Here is a 27,083-nt window from a genome sequence, read left to right on the forward strand (position 1 = left end):
AGTATATCTGAGATCACATGACCATCTGGAGAAAAAGGTCGGGAGGTTCAGATAGATTAGAAAGAAAGAAATAACCAACCAAGGAGACAGTAGCTTACTTATATATACACACTGGGAAAAAAGCTGCATAATGAAGGAATACCAAAAAAAAAGGAAAGAAAAAAAAAAAAAGAAATCATCAGAGTGACCCTTTAAACTGAAGTGCACTGAAAGCAGAAGAAATGTAAAAGATATTACCATCTTCACAAGCATTCTCAACAAGGAAACGACTTTCGTCCGCTTTTCTGCCAGTTCTGGCGCACTGCAGGAGCCATGCCATAGTAACGGCGGGCAGATTCCACTTCTTAGCTGCCTCATATTTGGAGCCCTCGGGTTCTCGGAGAACGAGGTGAGTGCTGGCAAACATGCCTTTTTTGTGATTTGCCTTTCTTACAAAGAATTCTTGAACTCTGCAACGGTCAAAAGTACAAAACATTAGTCCACAATGATGCAGGTCTGCTCAGTTAGCACGCAACTTGTTTTTAGAAACAATGATCATATATATTTAACCTGGGGTGGAATTTAGGGCACAACCTGTAGCTGTGATGGCATTCTGTGCAGCCCCGACCAGCCGGCAGCATTATGTAGGGAACTGCGGTGCTGGATGCATTGTATTTTGAGCAAATCAAGGAGAAGAAAAAAAAAAAAAAAAAGTCTACTGCGTTGTGCCTTGTGTGGATCATGACTGGCACGCTTCAAAACCCTGTGCCATGCACTGCCCTGCTCTTGGCATAACAGAATGAATCAGCTTGACACAGACAGCTCCTTTGAAGTGGTATTCCCACCTGAGACAGTTGTGGCAAAAATTTTTAGATGGGAATGAAAACCTTTTTAAGGTTTCCGATAGATTGCGGCGCTCGTAAGACCTACGTTCATGAGATCATAGGACAAGAGCCGCAGAGCCCAGCGCTGTTCTTTTTAGACTCGCTGACTTCCAGGTGACTATCAGCTGTTGGATTAGACAGGCCATTATTATGGAACATGAAAGCAAGGGTCTTTCTCTGTCATCTTTTGGTGCGTACTCTACTAAAGCCAACAAAGGGCGCATGCTTCTTCTAATCAATCAGGCAGCTATATGGAGTATTCCACATACTCTATAGGTCACAACTACATTGCATATCGGCCTACTGGTCCTTTTACACAGGGTGAGAGGTCAGGCAAATGATACCCGAAATTCGTCCCGGTGATGCTCACTCCTATGCCGTTACACAGGAGCGAGTATCAATGGCATCGCAGACAGCGCTGACGAAATGGAGGCGGCGCAGCCAAGAAGCGTTCTCCCCTCGCCTGCCTCCATTCACAGTAAGCATATGGCCGTTCAGCATAAACCGCAGTCGTTCACTTTTGAACGGCTCGTCCTTCAGTTTTCTGCATGCAAAAATTGAACGAGTGAACTATTCTCGCTCAGTCGCTGCACGCGTTTACATGGGACAATTTGGCAGAAAGATGTTACATACAAGAGTTCCACCCTAAAATGTGCCAAGATCTCCAAGGGTGCTGCCATGGAGAGCACTCAAGTCCAATCCCACCAATCAAACATCTGCATGGAGTTTGTATGATTTCCCAGAGTTTGTATGTTTTTGGACCGTGAGAGGAAACCCAAGCAGACATGTGAAACTAGATTATGAGCCCCAGTGGGAGCAAAAGCCAATATCAAGTGGTGTAAAGTGCTGTATAAGGTGCATGCGCTGTATGAAGAAAGGTGATTACTACAACATCCTTGTGTTTTAGTCTTTAGTATTCGCCTCAAAACTCTGCATGCCCGAGTCCAAGACTTTTGACCGGCAGTGTGTGACTATAACGCAGTCCATCTAGCCTCCATCATGTCCTGCAGCTTTTTCTGGGAGAAGCTATTCAGTAGCAATGCTGGTCACACAGATGTGAACAAGGCCTTAAAGGGGTTGTCCCGCGGCAGCAAGTGGGGTTATGCACTTCTGTATGGCCATATTAATGCACTTTGTAATGTACATCGTGCATTAAATATGAGCCATACAGAAGTTATTCACTTACCTGCTCCGTTGCTGGCGTCCCCGTCGCCATGGATCCATCTAATTTCAGCGTCTAATCGCCCGATTAGACGCGCTTGCGCAGATGGGTCTTTTCCCTTCGGCTCGGCAGCAGCGGCGTTCTGGCTCCGCCCCCTTGTACGTGTCATTGCGTAGCTCCGCCCCATGACGTGTGCCAATTCCAGCCTCCTGATTGGCTGGAATCGGCACATGTGACGGGGCGGAGCTACGGGATGATGCGTACAAGGGGGCGGAGCCAGAACGCCGCTGCTGCCGAACAGACCCGAAGGCAGAAGACCCTTCTGCGCAAGCGCGTCTAATCGGGCGATTAGACGCTGAAATTAGATGGATCCATGGCGACGGGGACGCCAGCAACGGAGCAGGTAAGTGAATAACTTCTGTATGGCTCATATTTAATGCACGATGTACATTACAAAGTGCATTAATATGGCCATACAGAAGTGCATAACCCCACCTGCTATCGCGGGACAACCCCTTTAAGGCCCTTGTAGACAACGATTTTCGCTCAAAAATCGCTCAAGTCATCTTTTGAGCGATAATCGCTGTGTCTGACCACTGACATCCTCCGCTCGAAGCGCTCAGCTGTATAACAGCCGGGCGCTCCGAGCAGAGAACAGCTAGATGCAGAAGACAAGCGGAGCCACCCAGCTTATCTTCTGCATTCTCCGCTCCGAGCACAAGGTGATCACTCAACGTTTGAGCGATCGCCTTGCGCTGTAAAAAGAACACAGTGATTATCGCTCAAAAATCGTTGTTTCTAAACCAGGCTTTAGAAAGGCCAAAATACTGTCAAGACACGCTAAGCCCAGCAGCTTCAGGATACAAATTGCTATATTTTTCCCCAGTGATCCAACAGGGATTAAGGAAGCGGTAGCTGTAGACAACATAGATCTCATATTGAATGGGATGATTTGCAGCCTTCCAGATATCAGGGAGATATTTTATCACGTAAGTATATCAAACTAAAAAAAGCTCTTCAAAACAAAAAGTAAACATACTTGGCTCCAAGAAGGCCTGCGAGATAAACCAACGAATCCCTCTCAGCCCCCATAAACTGGCTGACAGAAAGGACACAGTCTTTCAGCGGTGCGCTGCCTTCTACATAGACCACCGGAGTGAAGAGAGCGTTGGTCTGAGGGTCCAGGAGCTGCTCCTGTTCGATGCACATCCCCTAGAAAGGAACAACAAGTCAGCTCTGGGATATAAGTCACTTGTCCGCGTTCTATACTGGCAGATTCTTGTGGCTCTCTGTTGGAATAATTGGATACACATTGATTGTGCAGATGTATATTGTTATTCATGTACATGTTTGCTCAGTCTTGTGTTTTAAGGTGCATGTAACCGGTGTTTCCAGCGCTCATCCCTCTCTCCTTGGATAACCTTGACAAGAATAGTGGCGTTTCATGATCTATACATTAACTTGAAGTAACCTCTTAAAAAGAAATAAAACAAATTGCATGTGTCATTTCTCTGTCATATTATTGTCCTGTATTGTTGTGATGTTATTCCACATCTATGTTTATGGTAGAGGCATTAAAAAAAAAATATATATATTGTGATATCATTTGTCCGGTTTGAGACCAATATGTCCATATAGAGGACTATATGATCGCATGTTTGACTATGTATTTTGAATTATGTGTTTTACAAATCATTATTTTCAAGTCATCATGCATTTTGATTCAGCGATGCGAGATCGGCACCTTTTGTGTCACCCCCCGATGCCCTGGCTATGGTGACATACACGGTTTTTGTTACTGGATCGCGGCGCTGTTGTGCGCATGCGCAGTATACAAGCAGTATCCCAGCAATAGAGATAGCCCCAACATGCGCAGCATGTCCACTATGGCCGTGGGTGGTGATGCAACAGATGGCTCTCGCGGAACGGAACAGTGACAGACGGGCCCCATTGACTTTAATGGGGTCCGTCAGCTTTCCGCCCAGCTTACCGTTTTTGGGACAGAAGAAAAAGTGCTGCATACAGCGCTTTTCATTCTGGTATTTGCAGCCACATCTATGACAGAACCTCCGGAGGTTCCGGAGCAGATGTGAAACCACCCTTTAAAACCCATTAACATCTAGGCCATGTTGTGTGTACAGCTCCCAAGCAGACCTATGTGTCCCCTTAATTACAGGCTATAAATAAAGCCTGTGTAGTCTGATCCTGAAGTCAGTACAATTAATCTTGATTTTTTAAAAATTCATAGTAAAGTTGCTTGATTTTTGTATGGCCCAAAATGCACCTAAAATAAAAATAGATGCATTGAGGGCGTACAAAAATACTGGCAAAGATGGGTCAGAAGGGACCTTACTGTATTGTGACCTGTATGGTCAAAAAACTTCTCAGAGACTTCTACGTTTCTGTACATTATCCCATACATAAACAGATAGTAGCAATATAAAGAAGTAGTTGAAAGTAACATACACTACATAGCAAAAATAATTTTAACCCCTTAGTGACCAAGCCTGTTTGCGCCTTAAGGACCAGGACAAATTTTGCAAATCTGACATGTGTCACTTTAACATGGAAAAACACCAGAAAGGTTTTGCATATCCAAGCGATTCTGACATTGTTTTTTCGCCACATGTTGTACTTCATTTAGGCGGAAAAAAAAGACCGATAGAATTTGTGTTTATTTATTAAAAGCGCCAAAATTGGGAAAATTTTGAAAAAAATCGTCATTTTTTCACATTTCCAACTGCAATATCTTAAATATGTGCAAACATAATATAGAAATTTTTGCTAAGATTTATATTTCCACCCGATTACTTTATTTTGGGCGCACATTGGAAAAACGTACGTTTTTTTTATCATTTAGGAGACGTACAAATTTAACATTACTTTTTAGCATTTTGAGGAACACTTTGTTTTCCTATACCAAGCCAAGATTGGAAAGGCTCATGAGTGTCAGAATAATAGATACCCCCCCAAATGACCCCATTTTACAAACTACACCCCTTAGTGTATTCACTGAGGGGGGGGGGGGGGGGTCAGGAATATTGACCCCACAGTTTTTTTTCAGGAATTAATGCAATTTAGAGGAGAAAAAGTAAAATTTCATATTTTTGCAAATCTGTCATTTTCAAGACATATTTTTTTTTCCTATAGTTTACATGAAAATCAGGATTTACACCCCAAAATGGATACCCCTATTTCTCCCGTGTTCAGAAATATTCCCATTGTGGCCCTAATGTTATATCTGAGTCCACAACGGGGCCCAAAATGAAAGGAGTAGTCAGTGTCTTTCAAAACAGAAATTTTGCTTGAAGTCCTTTTAGGCCCCATAGCACATATGTAGAGTTCTTGAGCGGCCAAAACCATAGAGAACCCCCACAAATGACCCCATTTCGAAAACTAGACCCCTTATCGAATTTATCTAGGAGTGTACTATGTATTTTAACCCTACAATTTTTGAATAAATCTAAGCAAAGCAGTAGGAAAAAATTACGATTTTCATTTTTTGGGCTATTGTGTCAATTTAAAAACAGGTTTTTTTGTACAGCACACATATAAATGATGACTTTTACCCCAAAACAGTTACCCGTTTGTCCCGTGTTCAGAAACATACCCATTGTGGCCCTAATATACTTACAGGACCCATGGCTAGGCCTACAATGAAAGGAATACCCGTTGGATTTCAGGGTACCACTGAATAAATTTCAGGCCCCATTGCCCACTTATAGAGCTATTGAGCGGCCAAAACTATAAAGAACCCCTCAAATGACCCCATTTTGAAAACTAGACCCCTTAACGAATTCATCTAGGGGTGTACTGCGTATTTTGACCCCACAGTATTTGAATGAATCTAAGCAAAGCAGAAGGAAAAAGTTACGATTTTCAATTTTTTTGGCAATATTTTCAATTTAAAAACAGGTTTTTTTGTACAGTGTACATAGGAATAAAGACGTTCACCCCAAAATGGATCCCCCCATTTGTCCCGAGTTCAGAAACACCCATTGTGGCTCTAATCTACTTACAGGACGCATGGCAAGGCCTATAAAGGACGGAACACCCATTGGATTTTAGGGCACAACTGAATAAATTCCAGGCCCCATTGCTTATTTGTACGGAATAAAAATTGACTCCCTAAAATTTCCCCCCCCCCCCCCTCCCGCCCACACACACTCCGCGCCCTTTTTGGCGTTCGCAAATCTTAGATAAAAGTAATAATGTGAACTGTGTAGTATTTCCGAAGACAGGGGTAATTACGGAGGCTGGTTGGAATGGGCCCATGGGGCAATAAAACCGTGTATCCTCCCTCCTCTCATGTATTTTGAGGGGCTTTTCTTGACCCCAGTGGCAGGGATGGGCGTTCGTGAGTCTCCGTAAGCTTGCTGAGGTGCGGCGGTCTCACACAGAAGGCGCTCAACAAGGTGCTCCTGGAACTGCATGAAGGCGAACGTTCCCAGGGCTTCTTGTAAATTGCGTATTACAGGTAGCGGTCTGAATAACGCCGGGCTCACGCAGCCGTAGGTGGAATCCGCTTGCAGAGGCCCGCAGCGGATCCCATCTGTGAGCCCGGCTGTGACCCTGCGTACGGCTGCGTAATGTACTGCGCATAACTGCCTACTCACACAGGCGGTCATTCGCAGTACCTTTTTTTTGTTTGTATGTCCCGCACCGTTGCTTAGCGATGACGCGGGTACCCCCAGCCCGTATACAATGTAGTTGCGTATGGGCTGCGGGTATATCCGCGACCATGGAGCACAATAGGCTCTATGTTGCGGATATCCGCGGTAAAATAGAACCTGCTGCGTTCTCCTTTCTGCGAGTGGATTACACAATTCCAACCCGCTAATGTGAGCAGAATTGTGTAATCCAATGCGATTGATCTGCGTAATACCGCGGATCAGATGCATGCGGAATCCGTAATTCCCAGCCAGTCATGTGAGACCGGCCTAAGGTAGATCGCTACCTTTTTATCATGTGACTGGGGAACGCTCAACGAGGCCACCCGTCACTGCTCCAGGCTCTCGGCGACTGTTGAGATTTTAAATTTCCTGGGCTCCCCGACTCCTGCGCATGTGTCTGGCTTTTTGCCGGCAATCGTATGTGCAGAATTCGGGAAGGTCCACGGAGGAGGATCGCATCGGGGTTCAAATACGCAGGCCTCCGGTAAAAAGTTTCATCTCCTCTCACCGATCGCATCAGTGAGGGGAGATGAAACTTCAAATTTTTTAACTTTTACATGATCGCCATTATTGGATAATGGCGAACACGTGACCAGGAACCGCTCACCGTGGCCGTTCGTGAAATCTCCAGGCTCTTGGCTACGTTTTGTAGCTAGTAGCAGGGAGAATTTAAATTATCCTGGCAATCCACAGCTTTTGCGCATGCGTCCGCCATTTTGGCGACGGGCGCGTGCGCAGCAGCTGTGGTAAGGTCCGCGGATAAATCCGGGGGCCTTAGGTACGTACTTTCATCCTCCCTTACGGATATGATCCATGAGGGGAGATGAAACGTACGCTTTTTAAACTTTTTTTTAACTTTACATGATCACTGTCATCCATTGGATGACAGTGATCATGTCCCCGGTATAATCTCTCTGCTCCTAGCTACACATGGCAGCCTGGAGCAGAGGAATTTTATATTTCCCGGGGCTCGAGCCCCTCTGTGCACGCGCCTGATGTCAATCAACGGGCGCGCATGCGCAGACGGGGATTCAGGTTCCGGGACATCGGGACACCGCTGAGGACTGGGGGTGAGTATTTTCACCTCCCCTCATGGATCCGATCCATGAGGGGAGGTGAAACTGACTTGTTTTTTACTTTTTCGCGATCGCCGCTATCCATTGGATAGCGGCGATCGCGTGCCCGGGGACTGCTCACCGCGGTCCCTGCTGACATCTCCTGCCTCCCGGCTACCTACAGGAGCCAGGAGATTTTAAATCTCCCACGCCGCCGGGCCTTCTGCGCATGCGGCTGACGTAATGCCGCCTGGCGCACATGCGCAGAAGACCGGCTTCGGGGCCCGGAGCGGGGAGCAGCGTGCCGGACCCGGGTGAGCAATTTCAGCTGCTCCGATGGATCCGATCCATCAGGGCAGCTGAATCTTTAACTTTTTTTGTACTTTTGTTTACTTTTTTGCGATCGGCGCTATCGATCGCAATGTCGGGGATGGGGGGCCGAACAGCCCGGAATGACAGCTCCATGCTGTCGGCTACCTGCGGACACCGACAGCATGGACCTGTCACGTCCACAGCCCGAGGGGCTTTATTCTATGCAGGATACGTGTTTTTACGTCCTCAGAGAATAAAGCGCACTTCGGGAGGACGTAAAAACACTATGGGCTGGTCGTTAACGGGTTAATTTTTAAAACTCACAGCTTGACAAGATAAAGGTGGTTTCACATGCGCGTCAGAACCTCCGTCCGCAGGGTCCGTCACAGATGCGGCTGAAAACACTGGAAGAAAAAGTGCCGCATGCTACGCTTTTTCTTCAGTCCAAAAGCCGGTCCGCTGGGCGGAAAGCAGGCAGACCCCATTATAGTCAATGAGGTCTGCCTGGCACTGCTCAGTTCCATCTAGAGACTGAACCGTTAGGCCATGGAGGTTAACTTTGCCCGAAAGAAGCAGGAAAGTGGAATCCCCGGAGCAGGAAAGTGGAATCCCCAGGGCAGGTGTGAAAGCACTATAAAACACATAAAAATAAAGAAAAGTGTTTTTTCCCGCTTACCAGCCAGGCATTGGTCACAACTTCTTCAACCGTAGCCTCCACCTCACAGCCCAGTAAAGGCACCACAGCATAATCGGCAATGAGCCTCTTCTGCGCAGACAAGACTTTACCAGCATTTTTCTGTATTATGTCTACTATGCAAGCTTCATCTTCCTCAACGAAGCCCAAGACCAAGAATCTCTTCTTACTGAACAAGCCACCTTCAATGATCGTAGAGGTTTCTCCAAATCCACTTTGGCTGCTGATAGAAGGCATATCGCCCTGTACGCTTATGGAGGATGAACTGGTTTGATTCGTAGTCTCACCGCCCTGTGGATCTACTGGAGAAACACCACAAATAATCATATTATTACATTTCAGACTAATAAAACATTTCCTTTTGCTGCAGAGTGTGAAAAGACAACTCCTAAGGAATCTTACTTCGGGTCGAGTCATTTTCTGCGTACTGAGACAGCAAGTCTTCATCAGCCTGATGGTTTTGAGCCTGGTTGTCTGTTTTTAGTGGGATTTTACCACTTGTCTTTCGGATAGAGGAATTGAGAACAGATTCAGTTGGTGCTTGGATCTCGGCAGGCTTATAAGAGGCGTGTAAGTACGTTTCCTCAGATTGCAAGACCCCCTTCAAAAAACTGTCCAATAACCACTTTACCGTCAGAACGTAAGGCCTACAATATCAAGCAGAGACATAACTAGAGCAGTGTAATTACTCCAGTGCAGCGTGAAGGTTAGATCACAACTACAAGCAATCTGTAACATGAAGTCACACCACAGACCAACTACTTGGCTTTAGCCATTGTTCAGCTGGGGCGAGATATCGGACTTCGTATAATATGTGGCATCAATCGCAACAAAGTTAGTATATTTCGAATAAGATGGGCTAGAAGATTCACTTATGGCAACTTTTACTTTAAACTGATGTTACTTACAAAAAACTTCCTCTATTGGTTTAACAAATGTTCTATTCTTCCCTAGAAAGTAATGTTTGGCGTAAGTCACAAATGAAAAGCCTGCTTGTCTCTGTCCCAACGGTACAGGAACGAACAGCGGCATCTTTTTTTCTCATTTGACAGCAATCCTGTTATGTTCTCTAAACTGCAGGACTTGGAAAGTGTACTTCAGCCACCCAAGGGGGCTCACATACACCTTCCTGGCCCTGCATGTACGTCAGTTGTGCAGTGTGCAACCAGGGCAAGGAAAGAGTTAATGTAGGTACTGTGGTTGGTGGCAAAATTGCGTATGCAGTTCTACTTTAAATCGACAAAGGAGTGCTCTAGGCAAAACGGATACACCATGTAATGCCGACTGCAGTGCCAGTGTGTGTGTGTGTGAGAGAGAGAGAGACATGACACAAAATTAAATCTGGTGTTCTTTGAATCTCTGTCTGTTACACTATGTTGTTGCTGTTTAACCTGAAGTACTCCGTAAAACAGTGTTACAGCTATTGGAAGTAGCACAATGTGAGCAATGACATCGATGCCAGATCTGTTACTCCTCACACAGATCCTGGAAGAAGTAACAATATACAATGCAGTACTTGTCGGTTTGCGCTATTTTTGATGGCTATTCGTGCTAATAGACTGTGCAACTAAAAAAAACTAAGAGAACCTAAAAATCTAACAGTCACAAGTGGGAACAGAGAGCAACGCTCCTTTTATACAAGCAGATTCTTGTTTGAACAATTGCATGAGCGAATGACGTTGACGCTAACGTATTCGCAATCGTTCGTGCAGATTATCGTTGAGAATTGTTCACTCCTCGCTCAGCGCTTCACATTCTATATGAAACACTGAACGCGGTGCGTTTACACGTAAGAGAAGTGAAGACGTCGTTTGATTTTTATACCGTCTGAAATGAACGAAAAGTGCACGATGGTTCGCGTTGAGACATGACGATTATCGCGCACTTTCGATCACTGTAACGATTTTTTCAGCAATAATCGGTACGTCTAAACGAGCCTTTAGAGTTGCCAGACATCCAAAACATTTATCTCCAGACCTGTGATCAGTCTTGTTTAAAACGCGCTTCAGCTCCTCGTCATTTTCTCCAACAACAATATGGGTGATGTCGCCAGTGAGCTGATTAAATCGCAGTCCTCCTCCGCTGTTAATGAGACGCCGCAGCTTATCTAGTTTTCTTCCTCCAAAACCACAAACAAATATCTGTGGATGAATAAACATGAATTAAAAACATAAAACCCAAACCCTACATGCAACATGAGGTCTGCAAGGCAACATAGATGCACGGACATGCCGGGAACACCAAGTGATGGGGACAACAGGAGGGTCCGGCATCCATGAAGCTGAAGGCTTTGTTGGGTATCCAGATAAAACAAATTCATAAGGAAGGAAAGTCAGTTGTACGGGCTTCAGGCTGTATGTAACAGATTACAGACAGCAGGTGCTTAACCCCTTAACGACCGGGCCATAGTGTTTTTACGTCCTCAGCAAGTGGGCTTTATTCTCTGAGGACGTAAAAACATGCGTCCTGCAGAGAATAGAGCCCCGTGGGCTGAGGACATGACAGCTCCATGCTGTCGGTGCCCGCAGGTAGCCGACAGCATAGAGCTGTCATCCCGGGCTGCAGGTATCCCCCCCCCAGCATTGCGATCGGGGCTATCCAATGGATAGCGCGGATCGCAAAAAAGTAAATAAAAGTGCCCCAAAAGTTAGATATTCAGCTCCCCTGATGGATCGAAACCATCAGGGGAGCTGAAAATTCTCACCTGTCTTATCGGCGGTGTGCCCCGGAGATCTGGCCCTCCCGGACCCGCCGGCGGCCTTCTGCGCATGTGCGCCAGACGATTACGTCACGCGCATGCGCAGAAGTCCGGGAGCCCCCGGCAAATTCAAAACCTCCTGGCTCCTGGCTTCAGAAAGTAGCCGGGAACCAGGTGGTGTTACCGGGGACCGCGGTGAGCGGTCCCCGGGCCCGCGATCGCCGCTATCCATCGGATAGCAACTATCGCGAAAAAGTTTGAAATGTAAAAAAAAAGTGCTAGTTTCACCTCCCCTCATGGAGCGGATCCATGAGGGGAGGTGAAAATACTCACCTAAGTCGTCCCTGATGTCCCGATGTTGATTGACATCGGGCGCGTGCACAGAGGGGCTCGAGCCCCGGGAAATTTAAAATTTCTCTGCTCCAGGCTGCCATGTGTAGCCTGGAACAGAGGGATGTCACTGGAGTGACAGTGACAGTGATCATGTATAGTAAAAAAAAAAGTGTGAAAAAGTAAAAAAAAAAAAAAGTTAAAAAAGTGTACATTTCATCTCCCCTCACGGATCATATCCGTGAGGGAGGATCAAAGTATGCACATAAGGCCCCCAGATTTATCCACGGACCTTACCCCAGCTTCTGCGCACACGCCTGTCGCCAAAATGGCGGACGCATGCGCAAAAGCTGTGGATTGCCAGGATAATTGAAAATCTCCCTGCTCCTGGCTACAAAACTGAGCCAAGAGCCTGGAGATTTCACGGTGGGCCACGGTGAGCGGTTCCTGATCACGTGTTCGCCGTTATCCAATGGATAATGGCGATCACGTAAAAGTTGTAAAAAAAATTTGAAGTTTCATCTCCCCTCACCGATGCGATCGGTGAGAGGAGATGAAACTTTTTACCGGAGGCCTCCGTATTTGAACCCCGATGCAATCCTCATCCGTGAACTTACCCGGATTCTGCACATGCGACCGCCGGCAAAACACCGGACACATGCGCAGGAGTCGGGGAGCCCAGGAAACTTAAAATCTCCTTGCTCCCAGCAACCAATGGTCACCGAGAGCCTGGAGCAGTGACGGGTGGCCTCGTTGAGCGGTCCCCGGTCACGTGAAAAAAAGGTAGCGATCTACCTTTGGCCGGTCTCACATGATCGGATAGGAATTACGGATTTCGCATGCGTCTGATCCGCGGTAATACGCAGATCAATCGCATTGGATTACACAATTCTGCTCACATTAGCGGGTCGGAATTGTGTAATCCACTCGCAGAAAAGAGAACGTAGCAGGTTCTATTTTATCGCGGCTATCCGCAGCATAGAGCCCGTTGTGCTCCATGGTCGCGAATATACCCGCTGCCCATACGAAACTACGTTGTATACGGGCTGCGGGTACCTGCGTCATCGCTAAGCGACGGGGCGGGAAATACAAACAAAAAAAAGGTACTGCGCATGACCGCCTGTGTGAGTAGGCAGTTATGCGCAGTACATTACGCGGCCGTACGCAGGGTCACAGCCAGGCTCACAGCTGGGATCCGCTGCGGGCCTCCGCAAGCGGATTCCACACACGGCTGTGAGAGCCCGGCGTTATTCAGACCGCTACCTGTAATACGCAATTTACAAGAAGCCCCGGGAACGCTCGCCTTCCTGCAGTTCCAGGAGCAGCTTCTTGAGCGCCTTCTATGCGAGACCGCCGCACCTCATCAAGCTTACGGAGACTCATGGAACGCCACTTTTTACACCCCATACCCGCTACTGAGGTCAAGAAATACCCCCAAAAAGCATGAGAGGAGGGGGGATACCGGTTGTATTGCCCCATAGGCCCATTCCAACCAGCCTCCGTAATTACCCCTGTCTTTGGAAATACCACACAGTTCACATTATTACTTTTATCTAAGATTTGCGAACGCCAAAAAGGGCGCGGAGTGTGTGTGGGCGGGAGGGGGGGGGGGGGATTTTAGGGAGTCCATTTTTATTCCGTTCAAATAAGCAATGGGGCCTGGGATTTATTCAGTTGTGCCCTGAAATCCAACGGGTGTTCCCTCCTTTACAGGCCTTGCCATGGGTCCTGTAAGTAGATGAGGGCCACAATGGGTATGTTTCTGAACTCGGGACAAATGGGGGGATCCATTTTGGGGTGAACGTCTTTATTCCTATGTACACTGTACAAAAAAACTGTTTTTAAATTTAAAAAATTGCCCAAAAAATTGAAAATCGTAACTTTTTCCTTCTGCTTTGCTTAGATTCATTCAAATACTGTGGGGTCAAAATACACAGTACACCCCTAGATGAATTCGTTAAGGGGTCTAGTTTTCAAAATGGGGTCATTTGTGGGGGTTCTTTATCGTTTTGGCCGCTCAATGGCTCTACAAGTGGGCAATGGGGACTGGAATTTATTCAGTTGTACCCTGAAATCTAACGGGTATTCCTTTTATTGTAGGCCTAGCCATGTGTCCTGTAAGTCTACTAGGGCCACAATGGGTATGTTTCTGAACACGGGACAAACAGGGGTAACCGTTTTGGGGTAAAAGTCATCATCATTTATATGTGTGCTGTACAAAAAAAACTGTTTTTAAATTGACGCAATAGCCCAAAAAATGAAAATCGTAATTTTTTTCTTACTGCTTTGCTTAGATCTATTCAAAAATTGTAGGGTTAAAATACACAGTACACCCCTAAATAAATTCGATAAGGGGTCTAGTTTTCAAAATGGGGTAATTTGTGGGGGTTCTCTATGGTTTTGGCGCTCAAGAACTCTACAAATGGGCAATGGGGCCTAAAAGGACTTCAAGCAAAATCTATGTTCTGAAAGCCACCGATTACTCCTTTCATTTTGGGCCCCATTGTGCATGTGGACATAAGATTAGGGCCACAATGGGTATATTACTGAAAACAGCACAAACAGGGGTATCCATTTTAGGGGGCAAGTCTTCCTTCATATGTGTGCTGTACAAAAAAAGCTGTTTTTAAAATGACAGAATTGCCAAAAAAACAAAAATTCTAATTTTTTCCTTTTGCTTGGCTTAAATTCATTCAATAACTGTGGGGTCAAAATATGCAGTACACCCCTAGATAAATTCGTTAAGTGGTCTAGTTTTCAAAATGGGGTCATTTGTGGGGGTTTTCTATGGTTTTGGCCGCTCAAGAACTCTACATGTGTGCTATGGGGTCTAAAAGGACTTCAAGCAAAATTTCTGTTCTGAAAGACACTGACTACTCCTTTCGTTTTGGGCCCCGTTGTGGACTCAGATATAATATTAGGGCCACAATGGGTATATTACTGCACACGGGAGAAACAGGGGTATCCATTTTGGGGTATAAATCCTCATTTTCATGTAAACTATAGGAAAAAAATATGTCTTTAAAATGATAGATTTGCAAAAATATGAAATTTTACTTTTTCCTCCTCTAAATTGAATTAATTCCTGAAAAAAAACTGTGGGGTCAAAATACTCATGACACCCCTCAATGAATACACTAAGGGGTGTAGTTTTTAAAATGGGGTCATTTGTGGGGGTATCTATTATTTTGACACTCTCGAGCCTTTCCAATCTTGGCTTGGTGCAGGAAAACAAAGTGTTTCTCAAAATGCTAAAAAGTAATGTTAAATTTGTACGTCTCCTAAATGGTTAAAAAAAAAAAACACGAAAGTTTTTCCAATGTGCGCCCAAAATAAAGTAAACGAGTGGAAATATAAATCTTAGCAAAAATTTCTATATTATGTTTGCACATATTTAAGATATTGCAGTTGGAAATGTGAAAAAATGACGATTTTTTCAAAGTTTTCCCAATTTTGGCACTTTTAATATATAAACACAAATTCTATCGGTCTATTTTTTCCGCCTAAATGAAGTACAACATGTGGCGAAAAAACAATGTCAGAATCACTGGGATATGCAAAACCTTTCTGGTGTTTTTCCATGTTGCAAAATTTGGCCTGGTCATTAAGGCGCAAACAGGCTTGGTCACTAAGGGGTTAAGAGGGTTCATGTGACCAATACGAAACCAGTTGGTAATCACGTGGTCACAAATAACCAATCATACTTCTAAAAGCACCAAGTGGAGAGAAAAAAAAAAGTCAACACATATACAATGTCTAAAAAAAATTAAACATCTAGAATGCAGAATTAAATCTTATTTTCAATAAAAAATATAATCCTGGTCATTACACCTTGTCCAGATTCACAGTGGGGACTGACAGCCTTAAGGCGGCTGGGACTGAGCAGGTTACTAGCCTTGTAAGAGGTTCTGATCATCACCACAAGCTGCTCCACCGTAAAGCACACTGGATGCATCTTTGTGGAACTCGTTTCCCATATGGTCTTATACAGAAAACAAGATTTCATTCTGCATTATTACAGGTTTGATTTGTTTTTACCCATTTTTATGTATTGATTTATTTTGTTCACTTTGTGCTTTATATGTATGCTTGGTTATTGGTGACCATGTGGTCAACAGCGGTTTTGCTATTGGTCATGTGTATCCTTTTAACCACCGGCTGTCTGTAATCAGTTACATACTGCAACTAAGGACTCAAGCAGCTTGAAAAAAAACAATGCAACAATGTAACTTTGTCCTCTGTTTGGATTTGTATTTTATCTGAATTTCTAAGAAGCCCTTACTTTTAGGTGGCCTGCACATGGGCGGCTCGAGCCCCGTATACGGGATCTCTGCAGCAGAGTTGGACCCAGTGCCCGGCAGGCAACCCCAGCGTACCTGTCCAGCATCAGTCTCCTCTGCTGCGGATATGTCGGACCGCGTGCCGATGCACATGTGCAGTAGAGAGGACGCTGTGCCGTCGCTATGGCGATGATGTGGCTCCCACGACCATTCTGCAATGAGGATTACATAATGGCCGCGGATCAGACTGCTTCCATGGAAGCCGGCCGTGCGCAGCATGCTGCGATTTCTTCCTCGCGAGCGGATAATCGCAATCGATTTCTGCTAGTGGGCAGAAAAATGCGGATTGCCATAGCATGCTATGGGCTGTATTTGCTGCAGAAACCGGAGGGAGATGCCAGCTCCAGATTCTGCAATGCAAATACGCCCGTGTGCAGGAGGGCCTAATGGATGCTCAATAGAGATGAGCGAGCATACTCGCTAAGGGCAATTACTCGATCGAGCATTGCCATTATAGTGAGTACCTGCCCGCTCGGAAGAAAAGGTTCGGCTGCCGGCGGCGGGCAAGGAAGAGCGGGGAGGAACGGGAGATCTCTCTCTCCCCCCTGCTCACTCCTGCAACTCTCACCTCCCACCCGCGCCGGCAGCCGAACCTTTTCTTCCGAGCGGGCAGGTACTCGCTAAGGACAATGCTCGATCGAGTAATTGTCCTTAGCGAGTATGCTCGCTCATCTCTATTGCTCAACCCTCCTGTTGTCCTCAGTTCTGCAAACATTACAATTTCACAGCAGGTAGTTGAACCACAACTGCAAATTAGTGACCGTACAGACTTAGCTTTCAACTAACACAGCCAGTCCATATGCAGTTAATGCCCCTTTTACACAGAGCTAGAATCAAACGATTATCATTCACCAAAGCGAACGAGCCGACGTCGTCATCACCTGTCATTCGCGCTCCGGCAGTCTGTTTAGACTGAACAATTCTCGACCGCTAATAGTTCAGTGGTTCACATACCTACGTATTAAACTGCACGATTAGTGTCTGAGCCGGCGCTGATTTTTATGCCGGTTGAAACTGAACGACAAACAAGAACCGCATGATTTTGGTTAGTTGTTGGCTCGCATTTAAACCCAATGATTATCATTCAGTTTTGCTTGTATGCATGACTTTGTGAAGGATAATCATTCTGTGTAAACGCAGCATAAGTGATCAGCAAGCTGAGATAATTAAAGGACCCAGGGCTCTAAAAGAGAAAAAAAAAACAACTCCCAAACTTTAATACAAAATTTTCACCATTTGGCACACAAATGTTTACCAGACGGACGTTCAGCTGTTAAACAAAATGCTCAAAAAAACAAGAAAACATATACAGAGATCCCTCACTATATCGCGGTTCAATGATTGCGGCTTCAGTGCATCGCAGATTTTAGATAGACCATATATAATTCTGTTTTCGCAGAGTTTTTCGCTATATTGTGGAATTTTGCGGTACATACAGGAAATACAGTAGGCCACCAGCACTTGCCAGCGCAAGATTGTACACAGCACACTATTGGCTGATGGAATGTGTTCTGTATCGGGCGCTGATTGGCTCACTGAGCGTAGCATCGTCTGTTTTTTCACTTTTGCGATTGTTTGGCAGTTCATTTATGTAAATAGAACGCTGCTACTTCTCTGATTTTCACGTATCGCGGGGGTCTCAGGAACGTAACCCCTGCGATAGACGAGGGATCACTGTATGTCTTAAAATCTTATGCTTGCCTATTTTTGCAGTATATATTGTTTATATACCTACCCTGCAGCCATCGAGGAGATCTTCAGGAGCCTGCAAGGAACTAATGTCCAAGCTCTCCAGAGTATCCGGCGGCGGCTCCAGTCTTGTATTCATTATAGAATTAAAGGCAGATTCATTCACACAGCTGGTACTAATGTTAGAAATATGGCTGACATCAGACAACGCCCGATCTGTAGAACACAACAGTATGAAAAGCTTATGGGCAGAGAAAGGAATCATTTACTATTATAAGTGTGAAATACAGCAGATGCTTGAGGTTACGTAAATGGTAAGATATTTGCCATTCACACCAATGTACGCGTGTCATGTTTTTCTATGCAGTTTTCGCCCACAGAGGTGCTAATTCACTTACTGCCTAGTTTGTTGGTGCTGTTTGTTGGGGTGGAAGTCTCTGGCACAGTCTTAGTTGATGAAGCCGGCTCCATCTTGTACATGCTCTCATCCTGACAATAACCTCGCTCAATGCTGTCAAAGAACCACTGGAGTGAGACACAATGCACATTCCATTTTCTAGCGCACTCGTACTTCTGACCTATGAAATAAAAACTACACATCAAATACTGCACTGATTCTTGACATAAATCACACACAGCATATTGCCAATATTAAAAAAGCATCCCTCCAAAAAACTAATTTCACATTTCAAACTTTAGTTTCAAGATACTCACACCGAGAAATTAACTTGCATAAGGCCGAGCTCACATGGGCAGCGGATTCTGGCTGTAAACTCAGCTGGCGACCCAACATACCTGAATTTTCTGTATTTAGTATGATCACAGCCGCTCATAAGCAGTACAGTATTTTTTTTGCTTGTATTTGCCATGACGTTGCTGGTACCCGCGCCCTTTATGCAATGTTAATTACGCATGGGCTTCAGGTCGGACAGCCTCTATAGACTTCAATGGAGGCCCCTCCGTGCAGAGTCCACAGCAAAATAAAGCATGCTGCGATTTTTCCTTTGCCTGAGGAATACGCAATTCGTATCCACAAGTGAGAGCGAAAAAGCAATGTTACATGTCTTACAATGCCCACGTTTTGCAGCGGATCCTCCATGCGTATTCCGCAAGTGCAATCCACCCGTGTGAGCCTGGCCGAGACCCCGTCAGCAAATAACTTACTATAAAAGTATTGCACCAAAGGGGCAAATTTTGGTATTGCACCAAATCGCATAAATCCTTGCAGAGTGGCACTTCAGTACCTGTACGAGATATGTCCTTGCAACGAATAAGTCTCTCTCAGGCCGCATTGCAAATAGTACGTTTACTTTGATCATGTTTGATTTAAAGCCCCAATACAACCTGAGATACAGGAGGTTGAATTAGGAGCTGCATATACATTGTGTCATGCTGATCCATACTTTCAGTGTTTTCTATGTAAACAATACATAAAGAAAAAACTACTTATGTTTAGTAACCATCTAAACAAAACTCATACCTTTGGCCTCCTGTACAATCAGATGTGTGGACTCATTCATCTTGAGCTGGCCAGTATATTGGCCCCCATGAACAGAAGAGAGCCTTTGTACCTCCTTTCTATCCAGGCTGCTTAATCCCGTCACACAGATGGTACAGCCAAGGAAGATGGGACATAAATGTTCCTCCATATCAACATCTGTGTGGCTAGTTGTCCTTTCCGGAAAACAAATACATTAAAAACAGAAAGAAAAAATAAAAGCAACAGAAAAACAACAACAACAAAAGCCACGTCTTTGAGTTACCTCTTTTGTGAACGCTCCCATAAGGCCGTTACCCAGGAAGGCAGAAGAATTGGTTTCTTGAGACTGGCTGCCACAAGATATTTTTTGCTCCCAACCTCGCCAGCAATTAGATGGGTGACTAAAACATTAAGGTCCCTGTAGACGCAGCCGCCCATCAGCTGCACATACTGGTGAACGTCTTCCTAGAAACAAAGCATTTTATTAAGATACTAAAAAGTTTCCTCTACTCTATCGATACATAAATCATAAAATACAACTTGTGATGCTCACCCTGGTTTCTTTGTCTAGACTTGTGCATGAAATTGTGATATCGGCCATTGCCATGTTGAAGACGGGGTGCTCGGCTCGGGGAACGCATCTTTGATGTTTCATGCAGAATATAACAGCCTGGGGTCCGACTATCCTACAACCAAGCTAAAAGTACAACTGTTACTAGGACCACTATACAGAGATAGATAGATTATATACATAAAGACCACAACATCAGAAATGTATAAGGAGGTCTTGCAAACCTTCTTGAGATGATTAAAAGCAGCGCCACTAAAGGGATCACATATGTAAAGGGACTTGTCTTTTTCTTTTAAGCTGAGAGCTTCTTTTTCATCAATTAAGTGGAGATATTCATCAGACTGAAACGTCTTGATTTCCTGTAAAGAGACACAGAAGTGGAGAAGCCCTTTAAGATAATCTCTGCCTGCACTATATATAATACATAGTAAACTGACGGATAGCAGTGAATCTGGAGGAATGCAGCCATGAGCATCTTGCACATCTGTAGGCCGGGCTCACACGACCATATGGTAATAAGCAGCATACATACCGCAGCATTTTACTGGCGTATGGAACTGTGTATTGTTTTGTTTTTACTTACATATGCCTACACATACAGTATTTTACGCGCATCGATCTGCACCGACTCCCTGGTTTCCCCCCTCCCCATTTCCTTCTCATGTCTCCTAGAAAAAAAAAAATTATATATATATATATATATATATAAAAACACACACAATGGAGTTGCGCATCACTGCCTTTCGAACACACCCATAGAGAACAATAGGGCTCTCATGCTGCACTTCTTTTTTTTAACACGTGTAACATACAATAAATATACACAATTGTGAGTGGAACAATAAAAATAAATACACTTTCATTGACGCCATTTATGGCGTATTATGCGCATTGCGAGTGTAATATGCAATGCAAATACGCTCATTTGAGTCCGGCCTTATGCTGTAATATAGCAAAACCAAGTAAGCTCATTCAATGGATAGAAGTTTGTTTCCTCATTCAGTTATCCTCCAAATTAATCTTTCTTACCTCATGCGCTTCATAGAAGAAATCTGTATTGTCTGGAGTCTTCAAAAATTTCACAAAGAACGGGTCATTGTCAGCTTTTGCCATTATAAAACTAGAAGAAAGAAAAAATAAAGTTAAAAAATATGTTTAACCCCTTAGTGACGGAGCTTTTTTGTTTATTTCTATCTTCGTTTTTTCCTCCCCCCCCTTTAAAAAATCGTAACACCTTTATTTATCCATGACATCGCTGTATGAGGGTTTGTTGTTTGCGGGACGAGTTGTAGTTTTCAATGATGCTATTTAATGTACCATATAAATGTACTGAAAAACAGCGCTCAGCCAATCACAGGCAGCACTCAACTGTTCATTGAATTCAATGAATGACCCAGCACTGCCTATGATTGGCTGAGCACTGTGACCAAACACAGGCAGCGCTCAGCTGTCATTCAATGAATGGCTGAGCGCTCAGCCAATCAGATACAGCCCTTTCAGCAGGCAGGGATTTTAAATCCCCGGCTGCTGAAAGAATTTCACTGCACTGCCGGAAGACCAAGTGGCTGGACGTGCCTGAGCCCCGACAGCGGGGTGAGTATTTTTTACACATGCTAAGGATGATTTTCAGGCAAGGGCTTATAGTTGAAGCCCTTCCTCGAAAAATCACTGCATGCAGATCATTGCTTTCAATGGGGCCGCCGGCAGTAGCGGCGGCCCCATTGAAAGCAATGGTGCACAGGCCTCACTTGGGCATAAACCCACCCTAGGCTTATACGCAAGTCAAAAAGTCTTCCCAGTTTTTTGGAGTAAAACTTGGTGCCTCGGCTTATACTCCAGTAAATACAGATATAGTTTTTTCTTTGCTGTGCTACTTGTATTTAATTTTTTTAAATTATTTTCTGCTGCCATCTTCTGCACGCAATAGCTTTTTTAGTTTTCCGTCGACATAGTTGTGTGAAGGCTCATTTTTCGCGCGGTCACCTTGTAGTTTGTGTTGGTACCATTTTGAAATACAGACGACTTTTTGATTGCTTTTTGTTGCATTTTTTCTTCGAGACAGGGTGACCAGCGTTCTTTCTTTCTTTTTTTCTGACAACGTTTATCATGTGGGCTAAATAATGCATTATTTTGATAGATCAGACTTTAACAGATGCAGCGATACAAAATATGTATTTTTGTTATGATTTGGAATCTTTTATTATAAATATTGCAAAAGAGGGGCGATTTAAAATTACCTTTTAAATTTTTTTTGCAATTAGTAAAACTTTATTGATCTTGTGTTTAATCTTTTTTTTTTTTTGGTCCCCTAGCGGACCACAACTTGTGATGGTTTGATCGCTCCTGCAGTATAATGTGATGCTATAGCATTACATCATACTGCGATCTGACAGGCAGCCTATGAAGCCACCCCATGTGGACGGCTTTCAGAAGGCCCCCAGCTGCCATGACACCCACATGGCTCCCTGCGATCTCATCACTTAAAGGGTCAACAGCTGCGATGAGCCACGTGGTTTATCGCAGCTCTTGCCGCTCGGTGTCAGTTGTAAAAAACAGCCGACACTCGGGATGTATGAAGGGAGGTCGCCCTGTGATCGCCCTTCATACACTCCCTGCATCTGCAGGACGTAAAAACACTCTAGGACCATCACTAAGGGGTAAATGCTTAACCGGGTAGTTAACATAAGACGCTTATTTTTGCGCAAGTCTGCTCTAATGTTATACTGAAGTTAGAACAGAATACTAAGGCAAAATTGAATTGTGAAATCCCCTCGGGTCACCCGCACGGACGATCTGCAGTTCAATACGCCCATAGACAATCATTGGGCATCCGAAGGTTCTTAACCGAGCCGTCCTCGGAAGAGACCCCCCGCCAGCCCTCACCGAGCCGTCCTCGGAAGAGACCCCCCGCCAGCCCTCACCGAGCCGTCCTCGGAAGAGACCCCCCGCCAGCCCTCACCGAGCCGTCCTCGGAAGAGACCCCCCGCCAGCCCTCACCGAGCCGTCCTCGGAAGAGACCCCCCGCCAGCCCTCACCGAGCCGTCCTCGGAAGAGACCCCCCGCCAGCCCTCACCGAGCCGTCCTCGGAAGAGACCCCCCGCCAGCCCTCACCGAGCCGTCCTCGGAAGAGACCCCCCGCCAGCCCTCACCGAGCCGTCCTCGGAAGAGACCCCCCGCCAGCCCTCACCGAGCCGTCCTCGGAAGAGACCCCCCGCCAGCCCTCACCGAGCCGTCCTCGGAAGAGACCCCCCGCCAGCCCTCACCGAGCCGTCCTCGGAAGAGACCCCCCGCCAGCCCTCACCGAGCCGTCCTCGGAAGAGACCGCCCGCCAGCCCTCACCGAGCCGTCCTCGGAAGAGACCGCCCGCCAGCCCTCACCGAGCCGTCCTCGGAAGAGACCGCCCGCCAGCCCTCACCGAGCCGTCCTCGGAAGAGACCGCCCGCCAGCCCTCACCGAGCCGTCCTCGGAAGAGACCGCCCGCCAGCCCTCACCGAGCCGTCCTCGGAAGAGACCGCCCGCCAGCCCTCACCGAGCCGTCCTCGGAAGAGACCGCCCGCCAGCCCTCACCGAGCCGTCCTCGGAAGAGACCGCCCGCCAGCCCTCACCGAGCCGTCCTCGGAAGAGACCGCCCGCCAGCCCTCACCGAGCCGTCCTCGGAAGAGACCACCCGCCAGCCCTCACCGAGCCGTCCTCGGAAGAGATCACCCGCCAGCCCTCACCGAGCCGTCCTCGGAAGAGATCACCCGCCAGCCCTCACCGAGCCGTCCTCGGAAGAGATCACCCGCCAGCCTTCACCGAGCCATCCTCGGAAGAGATCACCCGCCAGCTTTCACCGAGCCGTCCTCGATTGCTTAGCTGACTGACAGACAGGCTCCTGCTCTAACAGCAAGTATCAAAGAAACCTCAGATCCTGGCAGTCTAACCCCGTACATGCCACAATCAATAGCAACTGCAGCGTGTAGTCAGATGGCAGGGGGAAGAGGCTCCTGTCACCCAGCAGCACCCCACAGAGTAATTGCACAGTATTAATGGGTTCCCATGGCAGCCAGAAGCCTGACAAAGGTCCTCCATGTCACTCAGCTTATTAGACCCCGCCTCCTGCAGAGTCTAATAGGCTGCTATCATAGGCCGCCTGCAGACTGCCGGGTCGCATCCCGCTGCGAGAATTCTTGCAGAGGGATGTGGACTGTGCCCCTGCAGAGACCTGTGGCTCACCCGCTCCTGTCGTCAGCTCTGCTATGTGCCGGCCGCCGAATGCCCAGAGCGGAGCTGGCCTGTCACTAGCGACGTTTCTGTGCGGGCCTCTGCGAGACCTGCACAGAAATAGAGCAGATTTCTTTTCCGCGTGTTTTCACGCGGACAAATCACGGCTGTGCGCATAAGATTGCATAAAGCAATCCTATGGCAGTGGGTAGGGGGGGAAATTCTACGGGAAATCCCACAGCGGAACGTCCGCCCGTGTGCAGGAGGCTGTAGGTAAGTAATGCGGTGTACTAGTCTACATCGCATCTTCAAGTTCCCTTCTGGAACTAAAAAAAAAAAAAAAGATATATATAAGTTTAGTTTAACCTCTTAGTGACGGAGCTTTTTTGCTTTTTTCCATTTTTGTTTTTTCCTACTCCCATTTAAAAAATCGTAGCTCCTTTATTTATCCATCGACGTCGCTGTATGAGGGCTTGTTTTTTGCGAGCCGAGTTGTAGTTTTCAATGGCACTATTTATTGTACCATATAATGTACTGAAAAACGTTTAAAAAATTCTTAGTGGAGAGAAATGGGGGAAAAAAACGACATTCCACCATCTTTCGGTGCGTCCTGTTTCTATGGCGCATAAACTACAACAAAAACGACCTGATATTTTTATTCTATGGGTCAGTACGATTACTACGATACCAAACTTATATAGTCTTGTTTTTGCTGTAGTACTTGTATTTTTTTTTTAAGATATTTAATTTTTTTCAATTATTTTCTGCGGTCATTTTGTGCGCGCAATAACTTTATTTTTCTGTCGACGTAGTTGTGCAAGAGCTCAATTTTTGCGGGATGTCCTGTAGTTTCCGAAAGTATCAATTTGGAATACATACAACTTTTTGATCGCTTTTTATTGCATTTTTTCTGGAAGACAGGGTAATTAAAAAAGTGTATTTCTGGCATTATTTTTTTTTTTTTTCGGACGACGTTCACCGTGCAGGAAAAATAATGCACTACTTTGATAGATCGGACTTTTACGGACGCGGCGATACCAAATACATATTTTTATTTTATTATTTAGATTTTTTAGTAATTGATATGGCAAAAGGGGGGCGATTTAAACTTTTATAACTTTTTTTTTTTTTTACAATTTAAAAAACTTTATTGATCTTTTTTCTTACTTTACTTTGAAGTCCCCCTGGGGGACTTTAACGTGCGATGCTTTGATCGCTCCTGCAGTATGACGTAATGCTTACAGCGTTTGGGGGATTTAAATGCCGCTGTCAGAATTGACAGCGGCATTTAAAGGGTTAATAGCCGTGATCGGCTGAATGGCCGAGCGCGCCTATTGCCCGCAGGTGTCAGCTGTAATAAACAGCTGACGCCCGCACTGTATGGAGCGAGATAGCGGCGCTACCTCCCTCCATACACGTCCTGCAACAGCAGGACGTAGTTTTACGATAGCGCCGTCACTAAGGGGTTAAAGAAGAAAAAAAAAACCAAAGCAACAGATAACTATGGGTATGACTGCCTTCGTAAAGACCCAATGAAAATATGTTATTTATTTATCCCATGGGGTCAACATTGAAATATATAATATTTATTTATTTTACAATTAATAATGGAATTGCTGCTATTCTTTTATTTAAAAAAAAAAACACAAAAGGAATCCAAAAGCCACAAATACCGCAAAGTGGTACCAATAAAACTACAAATCATCCTGCAAAACACAAGCCCTCAAAGCGCTGCGTTACCAGAAAATAAGAATGTATGGGTCTTAGGCTGGGGTCGCACGGGGCGTATTCCCGGCAGAAATCTTGCGGTTTGGCCGCAGCGAAAAAACAAGAGATTTCCGCCAGGAAAGCTCTGCTTCAAAACTCGTGGTACTCAGCCGTGGGTCTTGGAACAGCTTGGCTGTACGCTTTTCCGGTGCGGCCGGCGCTCCCATAAAGGAGAGCGCGGCCCCAAAAGGAAAAATTGACATGCTGCGGCCGGGGAATCCGCGCCACAAAGCCAACTTCTGTCGGCTTTGCCGCGACAGATTGGTCGCCCCGCGTGGATGAGATTTTTGACAAATCTCGGCCACATGGCTAATCCCGGGATTAGCGGTAGCAGGCGGATTTGCCACAGCGAAGTTCCGGACGGGATTTCCACAGCAAATCCGCGCAGTGTGAACCGGCCGAACAACGTGACAAGGCAGAGCAAATTGTGTTACTTTAAATATTTAAATGTTTTTGTTATGCAAAAGTAATTAAAAAAAAAATAATAAAAAAGTTGGTGTAAATTCGGTATCTCAGTAAGGCTGCCTGCAGACTGGCGGGTCGGATTCTGGCTGCAAGCTTCTCGCAGCGGGATGTGACCCGTGCCCCTGCAGCGATCCGCGTCTTACCTGTCCGGTGTCTTCGCTCTGCTCTGTGGACGTGCCGGCTGGCGCACAGCCACACATGCGCAGTGCAGAGCCGGCAGATCAGCGGTGACGCGGCAGCGCTCGCACGGAAACAGGACATGCCGCGATATTGTTACCGCGATCAAAAATCGCAGCTGTCTGCATAAACCAACGTAATTCTAAGGCAGCGGGTGCGGGCACGACATCTCACCGCAGAATGTCCGCCCGTGTGCATTCAGCCCAAGGCCCGGGCTGGCATGGCCGTATGCGTACAGCACTGAGATGAGTCTGGCTGTTTTCACACAGCCAAGAAAATCGTGTAAGATCGGTGCGTTGCGAGACGCATGAATATGGACTCCATGACAGCCGGGTCATATACAGGACTGGATCTTTTCCCCATCGCAGTGCAGGAAGAAATATATATATCGCAGCGTGTTTTATTTTGTGTGTGTCCGGACATGAACACGGCCGTTTTTTGTTTTGCGCATTACACGATCCCTACATGCAGATGTGATTAGAAGCGCGTGAGGCAGTTATTTGATTGCATGCAAACAATCGCGTAGTGCAAGAGTCCGTCGCAGAGTCCGCCCCTGACCGCAGCCGGCGTCCGCACGTACCCGTGTGCCTTCTCCTATCCGCAC

General features: G+C 45.9%; 1 protein-coding gene across 4 annotated transcripts in view; it reads right to left on the reverse strand.

Annotated features, from left to right (window-relative positions):
* TOPBP1 (DNA topoisomerase II binding protein 1) overlaps positions 1–27,083 on the reverse strand; it is a 63,752-nt gene that overhangs the window by 35,980 nt on the left and 689 nt on the right. For 2 of the 4 annotated variants that reach the window (XM_066585215.1, XM_066585213.1), the window contains exons 2-13: positions 20,897–20,987; positions 20,092–20,226; positions 19,850–19,993; positions 19,580–19,761; positions 19,297–19,490; positions 18,215–18,394; positions 17,863–18,032; positions 10,737–10,900; positions 9,162–9,406; positions 8,742–9,061; positions 3,065–3,237; positions 238–449 (exon numbers count right to left, since the gene is read on the reverse strand). In XM_066585215.1, the coding sequence (XP_066441312.1) occupies positions 238–449; positions 3,065–3,237; positions 8,742–9,061; positions 9,162–9,406; positions 10,737–10,900; positions 17,863–18,032; positions 18,215–18,394; positions 19,297–19,490; positions 19,580–19,761; positions 19,850–19,993; positions 20,092–20,226; positions 20,897–20,980 (2,203 nt within the window). In that variant the 5' untranslated portion in view covers positions 20,981–20,987. Of the gene's footprint in view, positions 1–237; positions 450–3,064; positions 3,238–8,741; positions 9,062–9,161; positions 9,407–10,736; positions 10,901–17,862; positions 18,033–18,214; positions 18,395–19,296; positions 19,491–19,579; positions 19,762–19,849; positions 19,994–20,091; positions 20,227–20,896; positions 20,988–27,083 lie in introns of those variants that run through there. The other 2 variants (XM_066585216.1, XM_066585217.1) reach the window with 2 other exon arrangements.

The sequence above is a fragment of the Eleutherodactylus coqui genome, chromosome 12 (genome assembly GCF_035609145.1).
Source record: "Eleutherodactylus coqui strain aEleCoq1 chromosome 12, aEleCoq1.hap1, whole genome shotgun sequence".
Lineage (NCBI taxonomy): Eukaryota > Metazoa > Chordata > Amphibia > Anura > Eleutherodactylidae > Eleutherodactylus > Eleutherodactylus coqui.